This window comes from Papio anubis, chromosome 15, assembly GCF_008728515.1.
Source record: "Papio anubis isolate 15944 chromosome 15, Panubis1.0, whole genome shotgun sequence".
Lineage (NCBI taxonomy): Eukaryota > Metazoa > Chordata > Mammalia > Primates > Cercopithecidae > Papio > Papio anubis.
In genome coordinates this window covers 91139993-91160113 of record NC_044990.1, presented here as the reverse complement: position 1 = coordinate 91160113, position 20121 = coordinate 91139993, and the positions used below count along the sequence as shown (strand labels likewise).

Below are 20121 nucleotides of genomic sequence, written 5' to 3'. Positions count from 1 at the left end.
AGTTTGCTATAAAGCAAGAGACAGTAAATATTTTAGACTTTGTGGGCTGTGGCTCTCTGTCAAGACAACACAGCCCTGCCACTGTTCATACAAAAGCAACCACAGATAATGTGTAAATAAGTGAGTGTGGCTGCATTCCAAGAAAATTTAATTAATTTATGGACACTGAATTTTAAATAATCTTTGTGTGTCAATAAATACTCGTTTTCTGATTTGTGCTATGTTACATTTATAAACCAAAAAGCCATTCTTAGCTCATGGGCTGTATGGAAATTGGAGTTGGGCAAGACCGGCCCAGCACCAGGGGCTGCCGACCTGCAAGAGTACCTGCTCCTCGGGGAGCGGGAGACGGACGAGCCTCCTGGAGCCCAGCAGTCACTCCTCAGCCTTTAAGCAAGACTGCTGAGGAATGTTGCAAACCAAAGGTCTCCACAGCAGTTCTCAAGGTTAGAGAAGGCTGTGATGTCTCCATATATTTCTAGCAGCCAGGAAAGCCCACCCTAAGGGATGTCTCCACACATATTTCTATCAGCTGGGAAAGCCCACCCTAAAGCAAATCACAGGCCCTCACATTTCAGCAAAATGACAACAACCTATGACCTGGACTGTGTGGCTCAGGAGAGAAGCTCCTCAACAGTAACAGGATTTACCAGGTGTTTGCTACTGAACTCTGGGCCAGATGCTGAGATACACACTTTGCATGCATTTCTCTTTTAATTCTAACAATCTTCCAAGACAGGCTTTTAATCTTATCCCACATGCAAAGAAAATGAGAGGTAAACTACTCTGCTCAAGATCACAGGGCCAGAAGGTGGCCTGGACCCTGCCTGACCCCAGAGCCTGGCGGCTGGGTTAGCAGGTGCATCATCACGGCCCTGACCTCCTCAGAGAGGCAGTGCTGGTCTTTCTGCACCTGTCCCTAAGCTGGCTGGCAAGAGCCGGATGGAGATAAGACTAGGTCTCTGTGTGAAGGCAACTGGCTCACACTGCAAGAGATGTGTGACCCTGATCCCATCATCTCTGCCCCAGTAGAAGCACAAAGGTTTCAACTGCTTTGCCCTTCTGACATTTTCTTTTTTTTTTTTTTTTTTTTTTTTGAGACGGAGTCTCACTCTGTAGCCCAGGCTGGAGTGCAGTGGCCGGATCTCAGCTCACTGCAAGCTCCGCCTCCCGGGTTCACGCCATTCTCCGGCCTCAGCCTCCCGAGTAGCTGGGACTACAGGCGCCCGCCACCTCGCCCGGCTAGTTTTTTGTATTTCTTAGTAGAGACGGGGTTTCACTGTGTTAGCCAGGATGGTCTCGATCTCCTGACCTCGTGATCCACCCGTCTCGGCCTCCCAAAGTGCTGGCCACCGCACCCGGCCCCTTCTGACATTTTCAAGTAATAATTGTATGTATTTACCATGTGTCAGGATGTTTTGAAATACATCTACAGCTAAAATCAAACACTTTTTTATGGTGAGAAGAGTTAAAATCTACTTAGCAATATTCAAGCCAGAATACATTATTAACTGTAGTCACATGCTATACAACAGATCTCTCCAACTAATTCCTCCTGTCTTCCTGAAACTTTCTATCTTCTGACCAACTTCGCCCCCTAGCCCCTGGTGACCACCATTCTCTCTACCTCCCCGAGTGCTACTTCTTTAGCTGCCCTGGGAGGGAGACCACACAACATCTGTCTCTGTCCTGGGATATTTCACTTCAATCTTCTACCCTTTACAATCAACATGTGTCCACCCTCATCTACAAGTCACCTGCCCTAGGAAGAAGGATGAGAACGTTCTGCAGAGACGTCCCTGGCCGTGTGCACACGCCTTCCAAGCAGAGCCCAGCGCCAGGACACAGAGGAGTGAGGTCACCCACAGTCACTGCAGCCCAACTACCCACCCACTAGCACCAGAGGGCCAAGGGTCAGTGTCCTACCTTCCCTGCTGAAGCTGCTGTTGGAAAGGTACGCCTGGATGGTGGCATCGTGGAGCGTGACGGTCACGTTGTTCATGTGGACCTGGGTGCCACTAACACATCTGTATTTTTTATCTATATCTGCCCTGATGTCAGTTATAGATTCCACAGTCTTGATTTCTAGATTTAAAAAGAAAAAAAAAATCACACTTGCAAACCACTTTTAGTACTTAGTTTATGTGTTTTTTATTTTAGCCCTGACGTCAGTTACAGATTCCACAGTCTTGATTTCTAGATTTAAAAAGAAAAAAAAAAAAAAATCACAATTGCAAACTACTTGTCGTACTTAGTTTATTTTATGTGTTTTTTATTTTTTTTGAGACGGAGTCTTGCCCTGTCGCCCAGGCTGGAGTGCAGTGGTGTGATCTCGGCTCACTGCAACCTCTGCCTTCTGCGTTCAGGTGATTCTCTTGCTTCAGCCTCTTGAGTAGCTGGGATTACAGGCACGCGCTACCACGCCCAGCTAATTTTTGAACTTTTAGGAGAGAGGGGGTTTCACCACATTAGTCAGGCTGGTCTCGAACTCCTGACCTCATGATCTGCCCGCCTCGGCCTCCCAAAGTGCTGGGATTACAGGCGTGAGCTACCATGCCTGGCTGCGTGTTTTTTAATTTTTTAGAGAGAGTCTCACTCGGTCACCCAGGCTGGAGTGCAGTGGCGCCATCTTGGCTCACTGCAACCTCTGCCTCCTGGGTTCAAGCAATTCTCCTGCCTCAGCCTCCCGAGTAGCTAGGATTACAGGTGCCTGCCACCGCACCTGGCTAATTTTAGTATTTTTAGTAGAGACAGTGTTTTGCAATGTTGGCCAGGCTGGTCTCAAACGCTTGACCTCAAGTGATCTGTCTGCCTCAGCCTCCCAAAATACTAGGATTACAGGTGTGAGCCACTACACCCAACCTGTAATTCTCAGGTAAAAGTAACTTTAAACAATCCTCCAACCCAATTTTCTATCACTTTATAATCAGCCCACTTTGGTTCTTACCTTTGGAGCTTGCATTGGGGAAAAGGTGTGTGTCTGACAAGTTATAAACAAAACTCATGAGCTGGACGCTGTAACGAGTTGCATTTCTTGTGAAATTGAGGGTTAGTGTCTGTCCTCTTCCAAAAGCAATCACGAGGCTGGGGTCAGAAGTGTTCTCTTTGCCACAGGAGCTGCTGTTGAGCACTACTTTGGCATCTGATGGCAGGTCAAAGGTCATGTTCTAGAATAAACACAATTAAATATAACCCAATTGGGATACAGGTTATTAAAAGTTCAAAGAGAGATTTTCTGTAAGTCTGATATAAACTTATACTCCATTTCCAGCTATCACTACTGAGATACTCATTTTTAATATAAACCAAAGAAAGGTTAGTATTACATGTCAGTAACAGACTGAAAAGTATTTCCGGTATAAGAGACAGTTGACTTAATAATTCTTATAATCAAAAATTTGCAGCTGGGCACGGTGGCTCACGCGTGTAATCCCAACACTCTGGGAGGCTGAGGTGGGGGGACTACTTGAGCCCAAGAGTTCAAGACCAGCCTGGGCAACATAGCAAGACCCCATCTCTACAAAAACAAAATAAACTAATTGTGGTGGCATCTGCCTGTAGTCCCAGCTACTCAGGAGGCTGAGGCAGGAGAATCGCTTGAGCCTAGGTTTGAGGCTGCAGTGAACTACGATTGCACCACTGCACTCCAGCCTGGGCAACACAGCAAGACCCTGTCTCTAAACAGAACAAAATAACCCCATAAATTTTCTGTTAATATAACAGAATTTAAAGCGTCTTGAAATTGAAATAATTCAAACCGGTTTCAGGGTGAGATATATATTTGAGAAAAGCTATCACTACTTTTTTGCTATAGAAATATTCATTTAAATAATGTTTCTTTAAACAAAGGAAGTGTTCATAACAGAAATGTTTAAATTTACTATTATAAGCAAAACAAGCAACTGGAAAACCACCTAATGTTCATCAAAATAAACCAGATAGGTCAAATGAACTACAGTGAAGCAGTATACTAATGTGGGCCAAAAAAACACCACGAAACTACAGAGGTGATAAAGACATGCATAACAGCATAAGGTGACCTCATTTGTGAAACATAATTTACAACAAAATATTTTAAAAATCTAACCACCAAAACCAAACATTAAAAAAGTGATGTAGAAATTAAATAAAAAGTGCTTGGAGACCAGGTACGTTGGGGCACGCCTGTAATCCCAGCACTTTGGGAGGCCGAGGTGGGCAGATCACCTGAGGTCAGGAGTTCGAGACCAGCCTGACCAATGTGGAGAAACCCTATCTCTACTAAAAATACAAAAATTAGCTGGGCACATGCCTGTAATCCCAGCTACTCGGAAGGCTGAGGCAGGAGAATTGCTTGAACCCAGGAGGCAGAGGTTGCTGTGAGCCAAGACCGCACCACTGCACTCCAGCCTGGGTGACAAGAGCAAAACTCTCAAAAAAAAAAAAAAAAAGTGCTCGGAGGCCAGGTATGGTAGGGCCCGCCTGTAATCCCAGCACTGTGGGAGGCCAAGGTGGGCGGATCACTTGAGGCCAGGAGTTTAAGACCAGCCTGGCCAACATAGTGAAACCCATCTCTACTAAAAATACAAATAATTAGCTGGCCATGGTGGCACGCACCTGTAGTCCCAGCTACTGAGGAGGCTGAGGCACGAGACTGAGTCAAACCTGGGAGGCGGAGGATACAGTAAGCCGAGATCTTGGCACTGTACTCCAGCCGCCTGGGGGACAGAGTTTGACTCTGTCTCAGAAGAAAGAAAAAAGGCTTTGACATACTTGTCAAATTTGAGACTGGACTTTTTTTTTTTTTTTTGAGATGGTCTTGCTCTGTCACCCAGGCTGGAGTGCAGTGGCAAGATCATAGCTCACTGCAGCCTCAACCTCACAGGCTCAAGCAATGCTCCCACCTCAGCCTCCCAAGTAGCTGGGACCACAGGCACGCTCCACCATGTCTGGCTTTTTTTTTTTTTTTTTTTAAAGAGATAAGATCTTGCTGTCTTGGATTTTTAAAATATTCTGTTATTACAAAAGGCTTTAATCATCCCAAATAAACACAAAGCCATTTCAACAAAACTACTAAGGAACATTTTAATCAAACTAGTACAGTCTTTGTAGAACTGCATGTCAAACAACCATTTATATACATTTCTTGGAATATAATAATTTCTCTAAAGTAAATCAGGCCGGGTGCGGTGGCTCACGCCTGTAATCCCAGCACTTTGGGAGGCTGAGGCGGGCGGATCACAAGGTCAGGAGATCAAGACCATCCTGGCTAACACGGTGAAACCCCATCTCTACTAAAAATACAAAAAATTGGCCGGGCAAGGTGGCAGGCGCCTGTAGTCCCAGCTACTCAGGAGGCTGAGGCAGGAGAATGGCGTGAAAGCGGGAGGCGGAGCTTGCAGTGAACCGAGACTGCGCCACTGCACTGCAACCTGGGCAAAAGAGTGAGACTCTGTCTCAAAAAATAAATAAATCAAAGTCACATTCACAGAGCATGAAAAAGATTCAAGACTTAATTACTGATAGGGGAGTGTGTTAACAAATTATGGTGAACTAACATAATAAAGTATTACATTATGATCATAAAAGACAATCATGAAGAAAACTAGAGCTGGGAGCGGTGGCTCACCCCTGTAATTCCAACACTTTGGGAGGCCGAGGCAGGCAGATCACTTGAGGTCAGGAGTTTGAGACCATCCTGGCCAACACGGTGAAACCCCATCTCTACCAAAAATACAAAAATCAGCCAGGCATGGTGGTGGGCACCTGCAGTTCCAGCTACTCAGGAGGCTAAGCAGGAGAACTGCCTGAACCCAGGAGACAGCCAAGGTTGTGGTGAGCTCAGATCATGCCACTGCACTCCAGCCTGGGCGACAAAGCGAGATTCCGTCTCAAAAAAAGAAAAAAAAGAAAACTAGAAAAATGTTCATGACAGGCCAGACGCAGTGACTCATGCCTGTAATCCCAGTTCATTGGGAGGCTGAGGCGGGCGGATCACGAGGTCAGGTGATCGAGACCATCCTGGCTAACATGGTGAAACCACGACTCTACTAAAAATACAAAAAATTAGCCGGGCGTAGTGGCGAGTGCCTGTAGTCCCAGCTACTCGGGAGGCTGAGGCAGGAGAATGGCATGAACCCAGCAGGCAGAGTTTGCAGTGAGCAGAGATCGCACCACTGCACTCCAGCATAGGCGACAGAGTGAGACTCCGTCTCAAAAAAAAAAAAGTTCATGATAAATGGTGAAGTGCAGCACATATAGAAGTTTGTTACCGTGCCTGTGGCTATGGCACATGACAACACAGGTTACTGACAACGCCAGAAGGAAATACGCAGATAGGAAAAGTACCATGTTTATATGGGGCCATTTTTCAAAGACTTGGTTGAAATGTTAAAAATCATCTTTCCACACACACAAGGGAAGCACGAAGTGCCCTGGTGTTTCCTACCTTAGGGCCACTCTTGGTGTCGTAGTTCACTGAGAAGGCAGCAGAGAAGTTGGCCATTATGCAAGCGGTCCCGTTGCCATTTTTCACCATAAACATTGCTGCTGATGCACAATGCGTGAGGCCTGTCAATTCCAGGGAAGACAGAGACCATCAAAAACTCTCCAGAAAACACGACTGAGTATCCCCAGTTTCCACAGCTGTAGCAGTGATGGGTTTTGTTACAAGATTCCACAAGATTCCACTGTTTCTCTTTTTTTTTTGAGACGGAGTCTCACTCTGTCACCAGGCTGAAGTGCAGTGGTGCAACCTCAGCTCACTGCAACCCCCACCTCCCAGGTTCAAGCAATTCTCCTGCCTCAGCCTCCCAAGTAGCTGGGACTGCAGGCACATGCCACCAAACCCAGCTAATTTCTGTTTTTAGTAGTGACAGGGTTTTGCCATGCTGGTCAGGCTGGTCTTGAACTCCTGACCTCAGATGATCCACCCACCTTGGCCTCCCAAAGTGCTGGGATTATAGGCGTGAGTCACTGCACCCAGCTTCCACTGTGTTTCTTAAATCCAATGAAGAACCAGACACATGGATTACGCGGCCAGTTCACCTGGTGCCCTGTCCCTTGCGGATACTGTTCTGGAATTGTCATGTCTAAGCCCATCTGATTGAGTTTGCCAGCCTGGTCTTTTGCTATTTAGTGCTTTATTTCAGAACACTTATCAAGAAGGCACATGTCAATTTCTGCGTCATCCTAGGCATACGCTGCTCGGCCTTTTTCAGAGGATCTCTGTAAGACGTGGTGCCTTGAAGGCACGACTCGCCCATCTGCAGAAATCCAAGGGAGAGTCTGCAGGATCTCTCACTGTGGTCCTGACCTGCTACTTAACATCTGGTCAGTTTTATTTCTCATGGACTCAAAGGGCTGAGCTCTTTGCCCAATTTCAGAAAGGTCCTCACAGCACCGCACATCCGGTGGAGCGGCTTCCCTTCCCCTTCCTGAAGCAAAGGGACAGAATGGAAGCGCTAGAGGTCTTGCCAGCTTGACAGTGGTCACTGCTAAATATTTCCTCTCTTACCCCACTTCCCTGATCAAGATGTTTGGCAACAAATGCAATCTGATCACTATGGTAGAGACGCTGGTAATTGTACAAATCGCACATTATTACACAGTTTTTTCATTACAGACTGGAAAACAGGTGGTTTTGCCTGTTCTAAAGCCAAACACCTATCTGCCACCACTGGGAACCATGCAGAAAATGGCATGCTTTCACTTGTCTCTGCTTCCACAAACTCATGTATGCCAGTCCGGTGAGCACTCACCCCGGGCTGATCTCACACTGCGTGAGCACACACACACCTGGGTCTCATTTGTCACGCTAAGTGTAAGTGCAATTCAGGCACGCTGTGAGGGCAGATACTGAAAGACAGGACGCTCAGCTTTTCATTTAAAATCCTAGTCCCTGGAAAAGTGATGGATTCCAACGAATCCAACTCATGTCAACCTTGGGTCTTTCACAAAATAAAATTTTTAGGGCAACTATTCTTCAAGCCTAAAGCAAAGCATATAACCAGAAGTCCCACCTATCTTCCCTTCGGCAGAGGAAATACCAAAATCTATGTCCATAAAGAAAAGGTGCTGCCAGGCACGGTGGCTCACGCCTGTAATCCCAGCACTTTGGTGGGAGGCTGAGGCGGGTGGACCACGAAGTCAGGAGTTCAAGACCAGCCTGATCAACATGGTGAAACCCCGTCTCTACTAAAGCTACAAAAATTAGCTGGGCATGGTGGCAGGCGCCTGTAATCCCAGTTACTCAGCAGGCTGAGGTAGAAGAATCGCTTGAACCAGGGAGGCAGAAGTTGCAGTGAGTCGAGATCGTGCCACTGCACTCCAGCCTGGGTGACAAGAGCAAAACTCTGTCTCAAAAAAAAAAGAAAAAAGAAAGAAAGAAAAAGAAAAGGTGCTACAGGACAATGAAATAAAGTAGGGAGTGAAAGGAAACCTCCAGCCTACTGTCTGCGTTGCTTGGTTTTTCAACCCACACTCTGCAACACTCAGGCAGGATCATACTAACAGCACTTCCGATGAATCTAGAGAAGATTCTATCATTTATTTTCAATATAGTAAAGGTTTCTAAAAACAGACAAAATATTCTCACTCTTGTGAGAGATCAGATGAGTGCACAGAAGCTGCAGCAGATGCCAGCAAGAAAGCAGCAGCGGACAGGCAGACACAGCAGACACCAGAGACTTAACACTGACGGGAGCTCAGCGTGGACAGGGCCACTGCCCACCCTGCCCTCAGCTGAGGAGTCACAGGGCTCACAGCCACCACTGACAACCCAGGTGCCCGCATGGGAGCACCCACAGGCCGGCTTTTTATTAAGCTGCCCTTTTATAAGTTTTCTCAAACACTTTTTACCGACCCAAAGCATTTCATTAGGAAATACTTCAAACTAAGTAGTTTTTCAATTATGCAATTTTCTTTCCACTTAGTACATATGCTGAGGGTTTCAGCTTTTTTATTTTTATTTTTTAGAGACTGAGTCTCCCCACTCTTGCCAAGGCTGGAGGGCCGCAGCCCTCCACCTCCCAGGCTCAAGCGATTCTCGTGCCTCAGTCTCCTGGGTAGCTGGGACTACAGGTTTGTACCACCACGTCTGGCTACTTTCTGTATTTTTAGTAGAGACGGGGTAGACAGGGTTTTGCCATGTTGGCCAGGCTGGTCTCCACCTCCTCACCTCAAGTGATCCACCTGCCTCGGCCTCACAAAGTGCTGGGATTACAGGCGTTAAGCCACCATGCCCGGCCAGGTCTCAGCTTTCAGAGGAAAACACAGAAATATTATTAAAATAAATGTAAAGTGAGCTCTGGCAGCACAAGATGCCTGCATTAGTCTGGAGAGACCCAGGAATTCTGAGTTATTAAACTTATGCTCAGAAGGCAATTTTGGTAAAGAGGAAAATAAGAGCATCAACACACAGAGCTTGAAGAGAAAATGTATGTATGCTAAAGGTCAGAAGTTTTTAAAAAAATTCCACAACAGGCCAGGCGCGCTGGCTCACGCCTGTAATCCCAGCACTTTGGGAGGCCGAGGTGGGTGGATCACGAGGTCAGGAGATTGAGACCACGGTGAAACCCCGTCTCTAATAAAAATACAAAAAATTAGCCGGGCGTTGTGGCGGGCACCTGTAGTCCCAGCTACTCGGGAGGCTGAGGCCAGAGAATGGTGTGAACCCAGGAGGTGGAGCTTGCAGTGAGCAGAGATCGCGCCACTGCACTCCAGCCTGGGCGATACAGCAAGACTCCGTCTCAGAAAAAAAAAAAAAAAAAAAAATCCATAACACTGGCAATTGGTTATCAAAAAAAAAAAAACAGACAGACAAAACACCTTCTCAAATAAGTTTCAATGTTCCCAGTACCTGACAAGTGTCACAGTCCAACAGGACAGCTGTTGGCAGCATCGCCAAGGTGGGCACCCTGGCCTACTGGTGACGGCTATCTCTGGCAGTCCTGTACTCAGACATGAACACGATCATTTCTCCACGGATCACATAAAGGAGGAACTGTGGCTTGTTCCTTCAAAATACTCCCACTTGGGAGAAATCCTATTCTCTGAAACAAGTGCCACTGTGGGAAGCATGCGTGCTTCTGAGTCAGAGGCCTCAGTTCTTGGCGGCTCCTCCAGCACTTACTAGCTGTGCAACCATGGCCAGCAGCAGAGCCCAATCCCCAGTCTCTGCGCCCAGAGCAGGAGGGGAAAGTGCCAGTGCCTCGGGGCTGTCGGAGCAGCTGAGATTTGGTGCCCAGCACTGATGCCAGCTATTATTAAACATCTGCGGCCGGGCGCGGTGGCTCAAGCCTGTAATCCCAGCACTTTGGGAGGCCGAGACGGGCGGATCACAAGGTCAGGAGATCGAGACCATCCTGGCTAACCCGGTGAAACCCCGTCTCTACTAAAAAATACAAAAAACTAGCCGGGCGAAGTGGCGGGCGCCTGTAGTCCCAGCTACTCGGGAGGCTGAGGCAGGAGAATGGCGTGAACCCGGGAGGCGGAGCTTGCAGTGAGCTGAGATCCGGCCACTGCACTCCAGCCCGGGCGACAGAGCGAGACTCCGTCTCAAAAAAAAAAAAAAAAAAAAACATCTGCACAGGCACAGAAGGTTCCTATCAAGTTCATCATTCGATCCTCAGTATCTTGACACAAAATATCAAAAACTATCTCATTTAACAAGCACTTGGAATGCACTTACTTTGTGCCAGGTGCTGCTCTAAGCACATCCCAATTATCATGACAACTCTTCACAGGGAGATTAAGGCACAGAGCGGTCAACGAACCCACCCAGGTCATGCAGCTAGTGAGTGGTGCAGACCTAGATCTAGAAGAGGGTCTTCTGACTCACAGCACGTGCCCCTCTGAACCACACTGCTCTCCAGCACTTGACGACTGAGGGAACGGGCTTCCAATCAGGAAACGCTGGGTGCCGTGGCTCATGCCTGTAATCTCAGCACTTTGGGAGGCTGAGGAAGTGGAGGACTGCTTGAGGCTAGGAGTTCCAGACCAGGCTGGTCAACACAGCAAGACCTTGTCTCTTAAAAAAAAAAAATTAAAATTTTTCTGAATTAAAATTAATAAAAATTAAGAAATAATTGCTTTTGACATTAAAGATTACCATCTGAAGAAATGAGTAAAAAACTTCATTTTAAAAAATTAGGCCGGGCGCAGTGGCTCATGCCTGTAATCTCAGCACTTTGGGAGGCTGAGGTAGGCACATCACCTGAGGTCAGAAGTTTTATACTAGCCTAGCCAACATGGCGAAACCCCGTCTCCACTAAAAAAATATATATATACAAAAATTAGCCAGGTGTGGTGGTGCACACCTGTAGTCCCAGCTACTCGGGAGGCTGAGGCAGAAGAATCACTTGAACCCGGGAGGGGGAGATTGCAGTGAGCCGAGATCATGCCACTGCACTCCAGCCTGGAGGACAGAAAGACACTCTGTCTCAAAAAAAGAAGAAAAAAAAATTTATTAAGAAATCACATCTTAGGCTGGGCGCGGTGGCTCAACACCTGTAATCCCAGCACTTTCGGAGACCGAGGCGGGCAGATCACCTGAGGTTAGGAGTTTGAGACCACCCTGACCAACCATGGAGAAACCCTGTCGCCACAAAAAATACAAAATTAGCTGGGCATGGTGGCACATGCCTGTAATCCCTGGTACTTGGGAGGCTGAGGCAGGAGAATCACTTGAACCTGGGACGCGGAAGTTGCAGTGAGCCAAGATCGCACCACTGCACTCCAGCCTGGGCAACAAGAGTGAAACTACGACTCAAAAAAAAAAAGAAAGAAATCACATCTTAGTTTTTCTTGGCTTGATTCTTTTAAATATGGTATTTTTATTCTACTTAACCAATGATGTACAATCATTTACAAAGAATTAAAGGAAAAAAATACCATCCCAGGCACTGAATCACCACCTCTAGAGGCAGGGTATAAATATGTGTGTGTGTGTGTGTGTATATGTATTTTTTTTTATGGAAACAGAGTCTTGTTCTGTCACCCAGGCTGGAGCCCAGTAGTGTGATCTTCACTTACTGCAACCTCTGTCTCCTGGGTTCAAGCAATTCTCCTACCTCAGCCTCCCAAGTAGCTGGGACTACAGGGGCACGCTACCACGCCGGGCTTATTTTTTTTGTATTTTAGGAGAGACGGGATTTCACCATGTTGCCCAGGCTGGTCTCGAACTCCCGAACTCATGCAATCCGCCCGCCTCGGCCTCCCAAAGTGCTAGGATTACAGGTGTGAGCCACCGCGCCTGGCCGTATATTTCTTTTTAATTTTTTTGTAGAGACATTGGTCTCACCGTGTTGCCCAGGCTGATCTCAAGCAATCCTCCTGCCTTAGCCTCCCAAAGTACTGAGATGACAGGCATGAGCAACTGTGCCTTGCTGTGGTATGTATATTTCTAAAAAGCTGATCCTGTGGATCTATGCATATGTTTGGTTAAGAGCCACTGCTATAAATTTGATCCTTTCTTCATGTATGTACTCAGCATTTACTACGTGTCACTCAGGAAGGGAGATACACAGGCAAAAATAATCCCAGTGCAGCCAACCAGATGCTACCATGCAGAAGCACATGCAATAAAAGTCTTGGGTACAAAGAAGAAAGAGTAACGTTGTCTGGGATGGGGCTAATGTAATACAGATTCAAAATTATAGGGCTACCAAGACATTCTGACCTCAAATCTACTGACAAATTAGTTCTTTCCATGGCATAACTGACAATCTGCACAATCAAAGGTAACATCAGTTAGTATAATTTTTTTTTTTTTTTTGAGACGGAGTCTCGCTCTGTCACCCTGAAGTGCAGTGGCACGATCTTGGCTCACTGCAACCTCCGCCTCCCGGGTTCAAGTAATTCTCCTGCCTCAGCCTCCTGAGTAACTGGGACTACAGGCCTGTGCCACCATGCCCAGCTAATTTTAAAAAATATTTTTAGTAGAGACAGGGTTTCACCATGTTGGCCAGGACAGTCTCGATCTCTTGACCTAGTGATCCGCCTGCCTTAGCCTCCCAAAGTGCTGGGATTACAGGCATGAGTCACCGCACCTGGCTTTTCTTTCTTCTTCTTTTTTTTTTTGAAATTGAGTTTCGGCCGGGCGCGGTGGCTCAAGCCTGTAATCCCAGCACTTTGGGAGGCCGAGGCGGGCGGATCACGAGGTCAGGAGATCGAGACCATCCTGGCTAACATGGTGAAACCCCGTCTCTACTAAAAATACAAAAAACTAGCCGGGCGTGGTGGCGGGCGCCTGTAGTCCCAGCTACTCGGAGGCTGAGGCAGGAGAATGGCCTGAACCTGGGAGGCGGAGCTTGCAGTGAGCCGAGATCGCGCCACTGCACTCCAGCCTGGGTGACACAGCGCCAGACTCCGTCTCAAAAAAAAAAAAAAAAAAAAAAAAGAAATTGAGTTTCGATTTTGTCGCCCAGACTGGAGTGCAATGGCACGATCTTGGCTCCCTGCAACCCCTGCCTCCCGGGTTCAAGCAATTCTCCTGCCTCAGCCTCCCGTGTAGCTGGGATTACAGGCGCCTGCCACCACACCACGCCCGGCTAATTTTTGTATTTTTAGTAGAGATGGGGGTTCACCACATTGGCCAGGCTGGTCTCGAACCCCTGACCTTAGGTAATCCGCCCACCTCGGCCTCCCAAAGTGCTGAGATTACAGGCGTGAACCACTGCACCCAGCCAAGTATAAAGTTTTTCAAACCTCCTAAGTGACAGTTGCTCAAGCGGAAAGAGAAAGGCGGTCATCCTGCTGACATCAATGGTTTAAACGGTCACATTATGCAATCACAGCTAATCGGATCTATCAAGACAAGTTTCGGTTCATGCTTGTCTGAGGTTTCTAAGTATTCAAACACAGTAGCTTTAAGCACTGCCTAATTATTAATATAGTGGAAATTCGTAATTGAGCAGTTTTTTTTTTTTTAAAAAAGGTTTTTGGTGCAATTTGCACATTAAAATAAACATTTTAAATATCTTTAAATACAAGTTGTTAAAAGGCCTTTTTTAAAAGTTGGATTTTGGCCAGGCATGGTGGCTCATGGCTGTAATCCCAGCACTTTGGGAGGCTGAGGCAGGCGGATCACGAGGTCAGAAGTTCAAGACCAGCCCGGCCAGCATGGTGAAAACCCATCTCTACTAAAACTACAAAAATTAGCCAGGCATGGCGGCGTGCGCCTATAGTCCCAGTCACTAGGGAGGCTGAGGCAGGAGAACTGCTTGAACCCAGGAGGCGGAGGCTGCAGTGAACCAAGATCACACCACTCACTGCACTCCAGCCTGGGTGACAGAGCGAGCCTCTGTCTCAAAAAAAAAAAAAAGGTGGGCCGGGCACAGTGGCTCAAACCTGTACTCCCAGCACTTTGGGAAGCAGAGGCAGGTGGATCACGAGGTCAGGAGTTCGAGACCAGCCTAACCAACACGGTGAAACCCTGTCTCTACCAAAAATACAAAAATTAGCCCAGCATGGTGGCGGATGCCTGTAATCCCAGCTACTCTGGAGGCTGAGGCAGAAGAATTGCTCGAACCCGGGAGGCAGAGGTTGCAGCGAGCCAAGATTGTGCCACTGCACTCCAGCCTAGGCACAGAGCAACTCCATCTCAAAAAAAAAGTTAAGATTGTAAACATAAAAGATATAATGGAACAGACCTTAGAAGGCTAATTACATGAGCAATATTCCAATCACAGTATCAGGGAGTTATGGATTTTTCACTTCATTTTTAAAGTGAGGTTTTTTTGGTTTTGTTTTGTTTTGTTTTGTTTACGGAGTCTTGCTCTGTTGCCCAGGCAGGGGTGCAGTGGTATGATCTCGGCTCACTGCAACCTCTGCTTCCCAGCTTCAAGCAATTCTTCTGCCTCAGCCTCCCAAGTAGCTGGGATTACAGGCGTGGGCCACCATGCCCGGCTAATTTTTGTATTTTGTAAAGACCAAGTTTCACCATATTGGCCAGGCTGGTCTCGAACTCATGACCTCATGACACGTCCGCCTCGGCCTCCCAAAGTGTTGGGATTACAGGCGTGAGCCACTGCGCCCGGCCTAGAGTGAGTTTTTAAAACATGAAACAAAACATCAAAGTCATGAGGCTTGTGAGCATCTGTAACAAAGAACAATGCAGTTGCTGTGACATGACAAAACCTGTTTCTGCAACTCCTCTCATTAACTACACTGGACCCTGTCGCAGGAGCTGAGTAAGGCTTCAGGTTTACTACTGGAATAAGTTTATCTCTGTGGCTATTCAGGCAGTTCAAAGAATTCATTTTACACAACAGGCAAAACAAAAAAGTGAAACCAAAATCCACTCACTCACAGTAACAGAGTTTTAGTGTTGGATGGGACTGAGGGATTTAAAGAAGCCAAGGCAGATGGGTACAGGAGTGTATTTCTATATCTACTCAACTCACATACACTCCCTCAGCTTGATTCTACATCACCTTTCAGATCCTGGCACTTAAGATAATCTTCCCATATTACTGGGGGGATGGGGGGGAGGTGAGAAAACAGTGCCCCAGAGGTGGGGCGGCGGGGCACATCCGGATTGTCTTAAAGAGACAGCACACATCCTCTTATGAAGAGAGAATAAATAATTAGAATGAAATTCACCAGACAATACAATATTGAGCACCTACTGCCCGTCTGGGCTCTATAAACTGACAGAAGAGCACGGTGCTTCCCTACATGTTCCCGGGTCCCGCATTTTGGCCTACAGGAACGGCGCTCTTTAAACTACTTACTAGACACGAACATTGCCACCGTGAGTCTGACGCCAGCTTTCCCTCATCTTGTCTGCTACGGAATCTTGTGAAATCCCAAAGATAACTTTAAAAATTATTTTAACATACACGTGAATTCACAATAACATAAATACACTCGCATCTCCTCCACACCGCTGCAAGAGGCGAAAGGTTCAAGTACAAAGGTGGGGAATGCTGGCGCCGGCTTCTCCCTGTCCTGGCTGAAACCCATGTTGGGAAGAGCTTGATCTAGGTCACCCGCCCGGGGGCTGAGACCACAGACGTCCCTGCCACCTTCGGCGGCGCAGCCTCGTCTAGATCTCACCGCCTCAACTTGCCAGGAAACTTAACGACCTGAAAGCACCAGACCGCCGAGCTTTCGCACTCAACATCCCAGAAAAACTGCGTTCAGTGAGACAGACCCTAGAGGAGCCATGTCCTGGGATGAGACCTCCTGGTCCCCCAAGCACCTGCCACTGAGTTCTGCCCCGACCCTACGACCCCGACAGAAACACCCGCCCGCAGGCAGAGCCGGCCGGGGCGGGAGCAGTGGGTGCGGGGCGACCCGCGGGACAACGACCCGTCAGCCACCCGCCCTCAAGACCCAGGGGCCTCATCCCCGCCCGGTCCCGCCGCTCCCAGGCCCCGCCTCGACCCCCTCACCGAGCAGCAGCAGCAGCAGCAGCAGCAGGGACCGCCGGGCGCTGCCGGGGGCCGCCATGGCGCGAGGCGGCCGGGTACAGTGCAGGGAGCGGGGGCGCAGGCGGCGGTTGGGCAGCGGACTGCGGGGCGCGGGGACGGCGGCGGGGCGCGGGAGCCAAGGGCTGGCGTGAGAGACGGCGGCGTTCCCAGACGCAAGAGGCCCGGCCACTGCGACGCCGGCACGAAGAAGACCCCGCGGCCGGCAGCGCCTGTCACGTGAGCTGCGCCGCGCCCGGGCGTCACGTGACCCCGCGGGTCTCGCGAGAGCGCGCGCGTCGGGCGCCGGCGGATCGGCTCACCGCAGGTGCAGCAGCCTCCAGCACCGCGCGCCCCGTCACGCGTGATGCAGGCCGGCACGTGACCCGCAGCGGCACGTGACCCTGGACCCACGTGACCTGGCCTGGTCCGGGGGCCTGGGACTAGCCGAGGTCCTGAAACGGGAAGTGGGTGGGTTCGGGGAAAAGGAAGAGGAACAGTCGTGGCGGGAGAAAGTGAGGAAAGAGGAAGCCCGCGACGGGAGAAAGGACAGACGGAGCGCGGACGCCCAGGCCTCCCGTCATCCTGCGAGGCCGGGCCGGCCGCGTCCCATCCGCGGGCGTCTTTAGGGACCGGGGGGTGGTCGGGGTGGCAGCCGGTGACCGGCCGGGTGCGCGGCCGGGGATGGGCGAAGGGTTTGTCTTTTGGTAAGTGGGAAGCAAGTTCCTCACACAGGGAGGCCACTGTGCCCAAACTCCTGAGTGGTTTTAGGAAGGAAATAAGGGATTTGAAATAGGTCAGTGCGGCCTTCCGCTGGTTAATCGCAGACTGAGGGAAGACGGCACCGGGCTGCCCAAGGCGAAGGTGAAGGTGCAGGTGCGATGGCGATACTCCTCGGCTTACACAAAGTTCCTGTCGAGCCCCCCCCCTTTTTTTTTTTTTTTTGAGACGGAGTCTTGCTCTGTCGCCCAGGCTGGGGTGCAGTGGCGCGATCTCGGCTCGGCTCGTGTAACCTCCGCCTCCCGGATTCAAGCGATTCTCCTGCCTCAGCCTCCCGAGTAGCTGAGATTACAGGCACATGCCACCAGGCCCGGCTAATTTTGTATTTTTAGTAGAGACGGGGTTTCACCAGTTGGCCAGGCTGGTCTTTGGTCTTGAACGCCTGACCTTAAGCAATCCACCTGCCTCGGCCTCCCAAAGTGCTGGGATTACAGGCCTGAGTCACTGCGCCTGGCCCCTGCATGTTAGAAGTCTGAAGATGCTCTGTTTTTCGGCTTGTCACCGTATAGGATTTATGGCTTTTTGTTAAAATACTATTTAAGCAAGGCCCCTCCGCTACTGCTTTGTATAAAGCACCCTTCGCATAAGTAACTACATCTTAGAAAAAGGTTTAATCTTACGTTTCAAAAGGCATCATACCAACAGGGACCGGATGTTCACCTAGTTAATAGGTGAACACTCAACCAGATAAAGACACAACCAGGCACACTCTTATTGTCCTCATCAGAGGACTGTGACCTTAAAAAGGGCAGGATCTGACCAATTCAACACTGGCATTTTGATAGAGCCCGTCTTGCTGTCACTTGTGCTTAGCACCCTGCATCTGCTGCCTAAGGATCTGCTCACATCAAAGACTTACTTGGAAGACAATGACTTCTGTCTGGATCGGGCCGGAATACACTCCTTGTTCCCGTCATCATTTTCCTTGGATTGATCCATTAACCCTTTTTCCTATCCCCTTTTTCTTGGTGTCAAATGTTACTTTGTTTGATGGGGAATGTTTACTCCATAATGTTTGTATTTTAAGTACACTATGATGTATAGCTTGCAGTATTGACTGACTCGTGGAGTGGCTTGAGCCTCTGCCCATGGCTCTGACCACCAAGTTAACAAGTAGTGCTGAAGGGAACTGTCTCGAGGCAACTCCTCGTAGCTCGTGGCTTTTATGATTGAAATAGCATCAGTATATTTTCACCTTGTGGAAAGACATAAACGCGTGTAGACCGGGCTATGTCTGACCTTGTGCTGTTCACAACATGCCTTGAGAGAGAGACTTTTGAACTGAGGCCTCTCACGCGATGGGTACAGCAAGTGCTAATAAACTTCTGCTTGTTTCTCCTGTTGCCTGTTGCTCTGAATTTTGTTTTCAGGAGAATGTCTCATCTAATAAAGAGAGAAAGAAGAGAAATTATATTTTCTCCCCTACAGTGGAATTACGCGATACTCTAGAGGTTTACATTTGGGGACTCCTCATGCACTGCTTCTTAAGGAGGCTAGAAGTGGGGTTGTAGGAGTGGTGGTTGAACAAGCATACTGATATTAACAGTTTTATGGTACAAAACAAAAACCTGCTTAACAATGCGAAAATAGAATCTAATGCTGGACAAAATCTTAGTTGAAGGAGGTTCGGAGAATGACAGTAATTCCCACATTGTCCTAAAGTGTGTATCAGAACGGAGGGAGGGCATTTATCAAAAAAAAGGCTCAGAAACACTCATCTAGTCCAAACCATACGTATCTGTTCTTTCCTGCTGTTGCCCCGTGCTCTGGCCATACTCACCTATTTACTTTACCTGCCTCCAGTTTTTGTGGTTTACAATTATTTAGACAAAGTGATGCCCTACTCCCTCCCTTCCTTTTTCTTTTTTTCCTTCTTTTTCTCATTCTTTCCTTTTTCTTTTCTTCCCCTTTTCTTTCTTTTTGGTTTTGTTTTGTTTTGTTTTCAGACAGGATTTCTCTCTGTCTCCCAGGCTGGAGTGCAGTGATGCAATCAAGGCTCACTGCAGCCTCAAGCAGCCTTCCCCCCTCAGTGTCCTAAGTAGGTGGGACAGCCGATGCACACCATCACACCTTGCCAATTTTTAAAAAATTAGCTGGGATCACCGGCATGCACCACCATGCCCAGCTAATTTTTGTGTTTTTAGTAGAGACGGAGTTTCACTATGTTGTCCAGGCTGGTGTTGAACTCCTGACCTCAAGTGATCCACCCTCCTTGACTTCCCAAAGTGCCTGGAATACAGGCATAAGCCACCGTGCCCGACCTTTTTCTTTTTCACTTTTTTATAGCTTTTCTTTGTTTTTTAAGTTAGGAATTCAGTGTGGAATATATTTCCCTGAAGACACTGTCAACCTAAAATAATCAAGATTGTCAGAATCTAGTTTAAAGAGAGATTATTCAAGCGCAAAGTTTGAGGACAGGCCGCCCAGGAAGCACAGATTCCAAAGAACGGAAGTCAGTGTTCTGACATGTAGCAGTTTGGGATCATTTCTATAGATGAAGTTTAGGGAAACTTAATACAATTCCGGCATCTTTCTCTCTGAGGGTGAATGCACAGTTACTGTGCTCTGATTAGCGAAGGTGGTCTTTTCCTATTGGGAAAGGTATGTTTGGCGTTCCACATGGAGTATTTCATGGGGTCGTTGTGCCATCTAGTCTGAGTTAGGACAGATGCACAGGACAATGAAGGAGGCGGCTGGTCCACAGCAAAGATCAGTAATGGGGAGCAGGGAAGTCTGGTCTCTCCTAGTCATTTACAAAACAAGAACAAGAGGCCGTGTGGTCACCTATCAGCCTAACCAGTCCAAGAAGCTGAAGTTGCAAACGTGCTGCAGGACTCAGGCCACAGGGCCTAGCTTCCCCCTTGGCACAAGAAATGTAGAGGCTCCTGAAATTCTCTTCTACAATTTCTGCCACAAGAATTGAGGTTTGGTAGCTGATACATGGGCTCAG

General features: G+C 48.2%; 1 protein-coding gene across 4 annotated transcripts in view; it reads right to left on the bottom strand.

Annotated features, from left to right (window-relative positions):
• The window catches only part of LAMP1 (lysosomal associated membrane protein 1), a 28065-nt gene extending 9964 nt beyond the window's left edge, over nucleotides 1–18101 (bottom strand). Inside the window, exons 1-4 of one of the 4 annotated variants that reach the window (XM_009192277.4) lie at nucleotides 18031–18101; nucleotides 6428–6549; nucleotides 2948–3167; nucleotides 1927–2085 (exon numbers count right to left, since the gene is read on the bottom strand). In XM_009192277.4, coding sequence (XP_009190541.2) covers nucleotides 1927–2085; nucleotides 2948–3167; nucleotides 6428–6549; nucleotides 18031–18091 — 562 coding nt within the window. In that variant the 5' untranslated portion in view covers nucleotides 18092–18101. Of the gene's footprint in view, nucleotides 1–1926; nucleotides 2086–2947; nucleotides 3168–6427; nucleotides 6550–10669; nucleotides 10725–15713; nucleotides 15742–16376; nucleotides 16752–18030 lie in introns of those variants that run through there. The other 3 variants (XM_009192275.3, XM_009192276.3, XM_021929822.2) reach the window with 3 other exon arrangements.
• Nucleotides 18102–20121: the final 2020 nt, after the last annotated feature.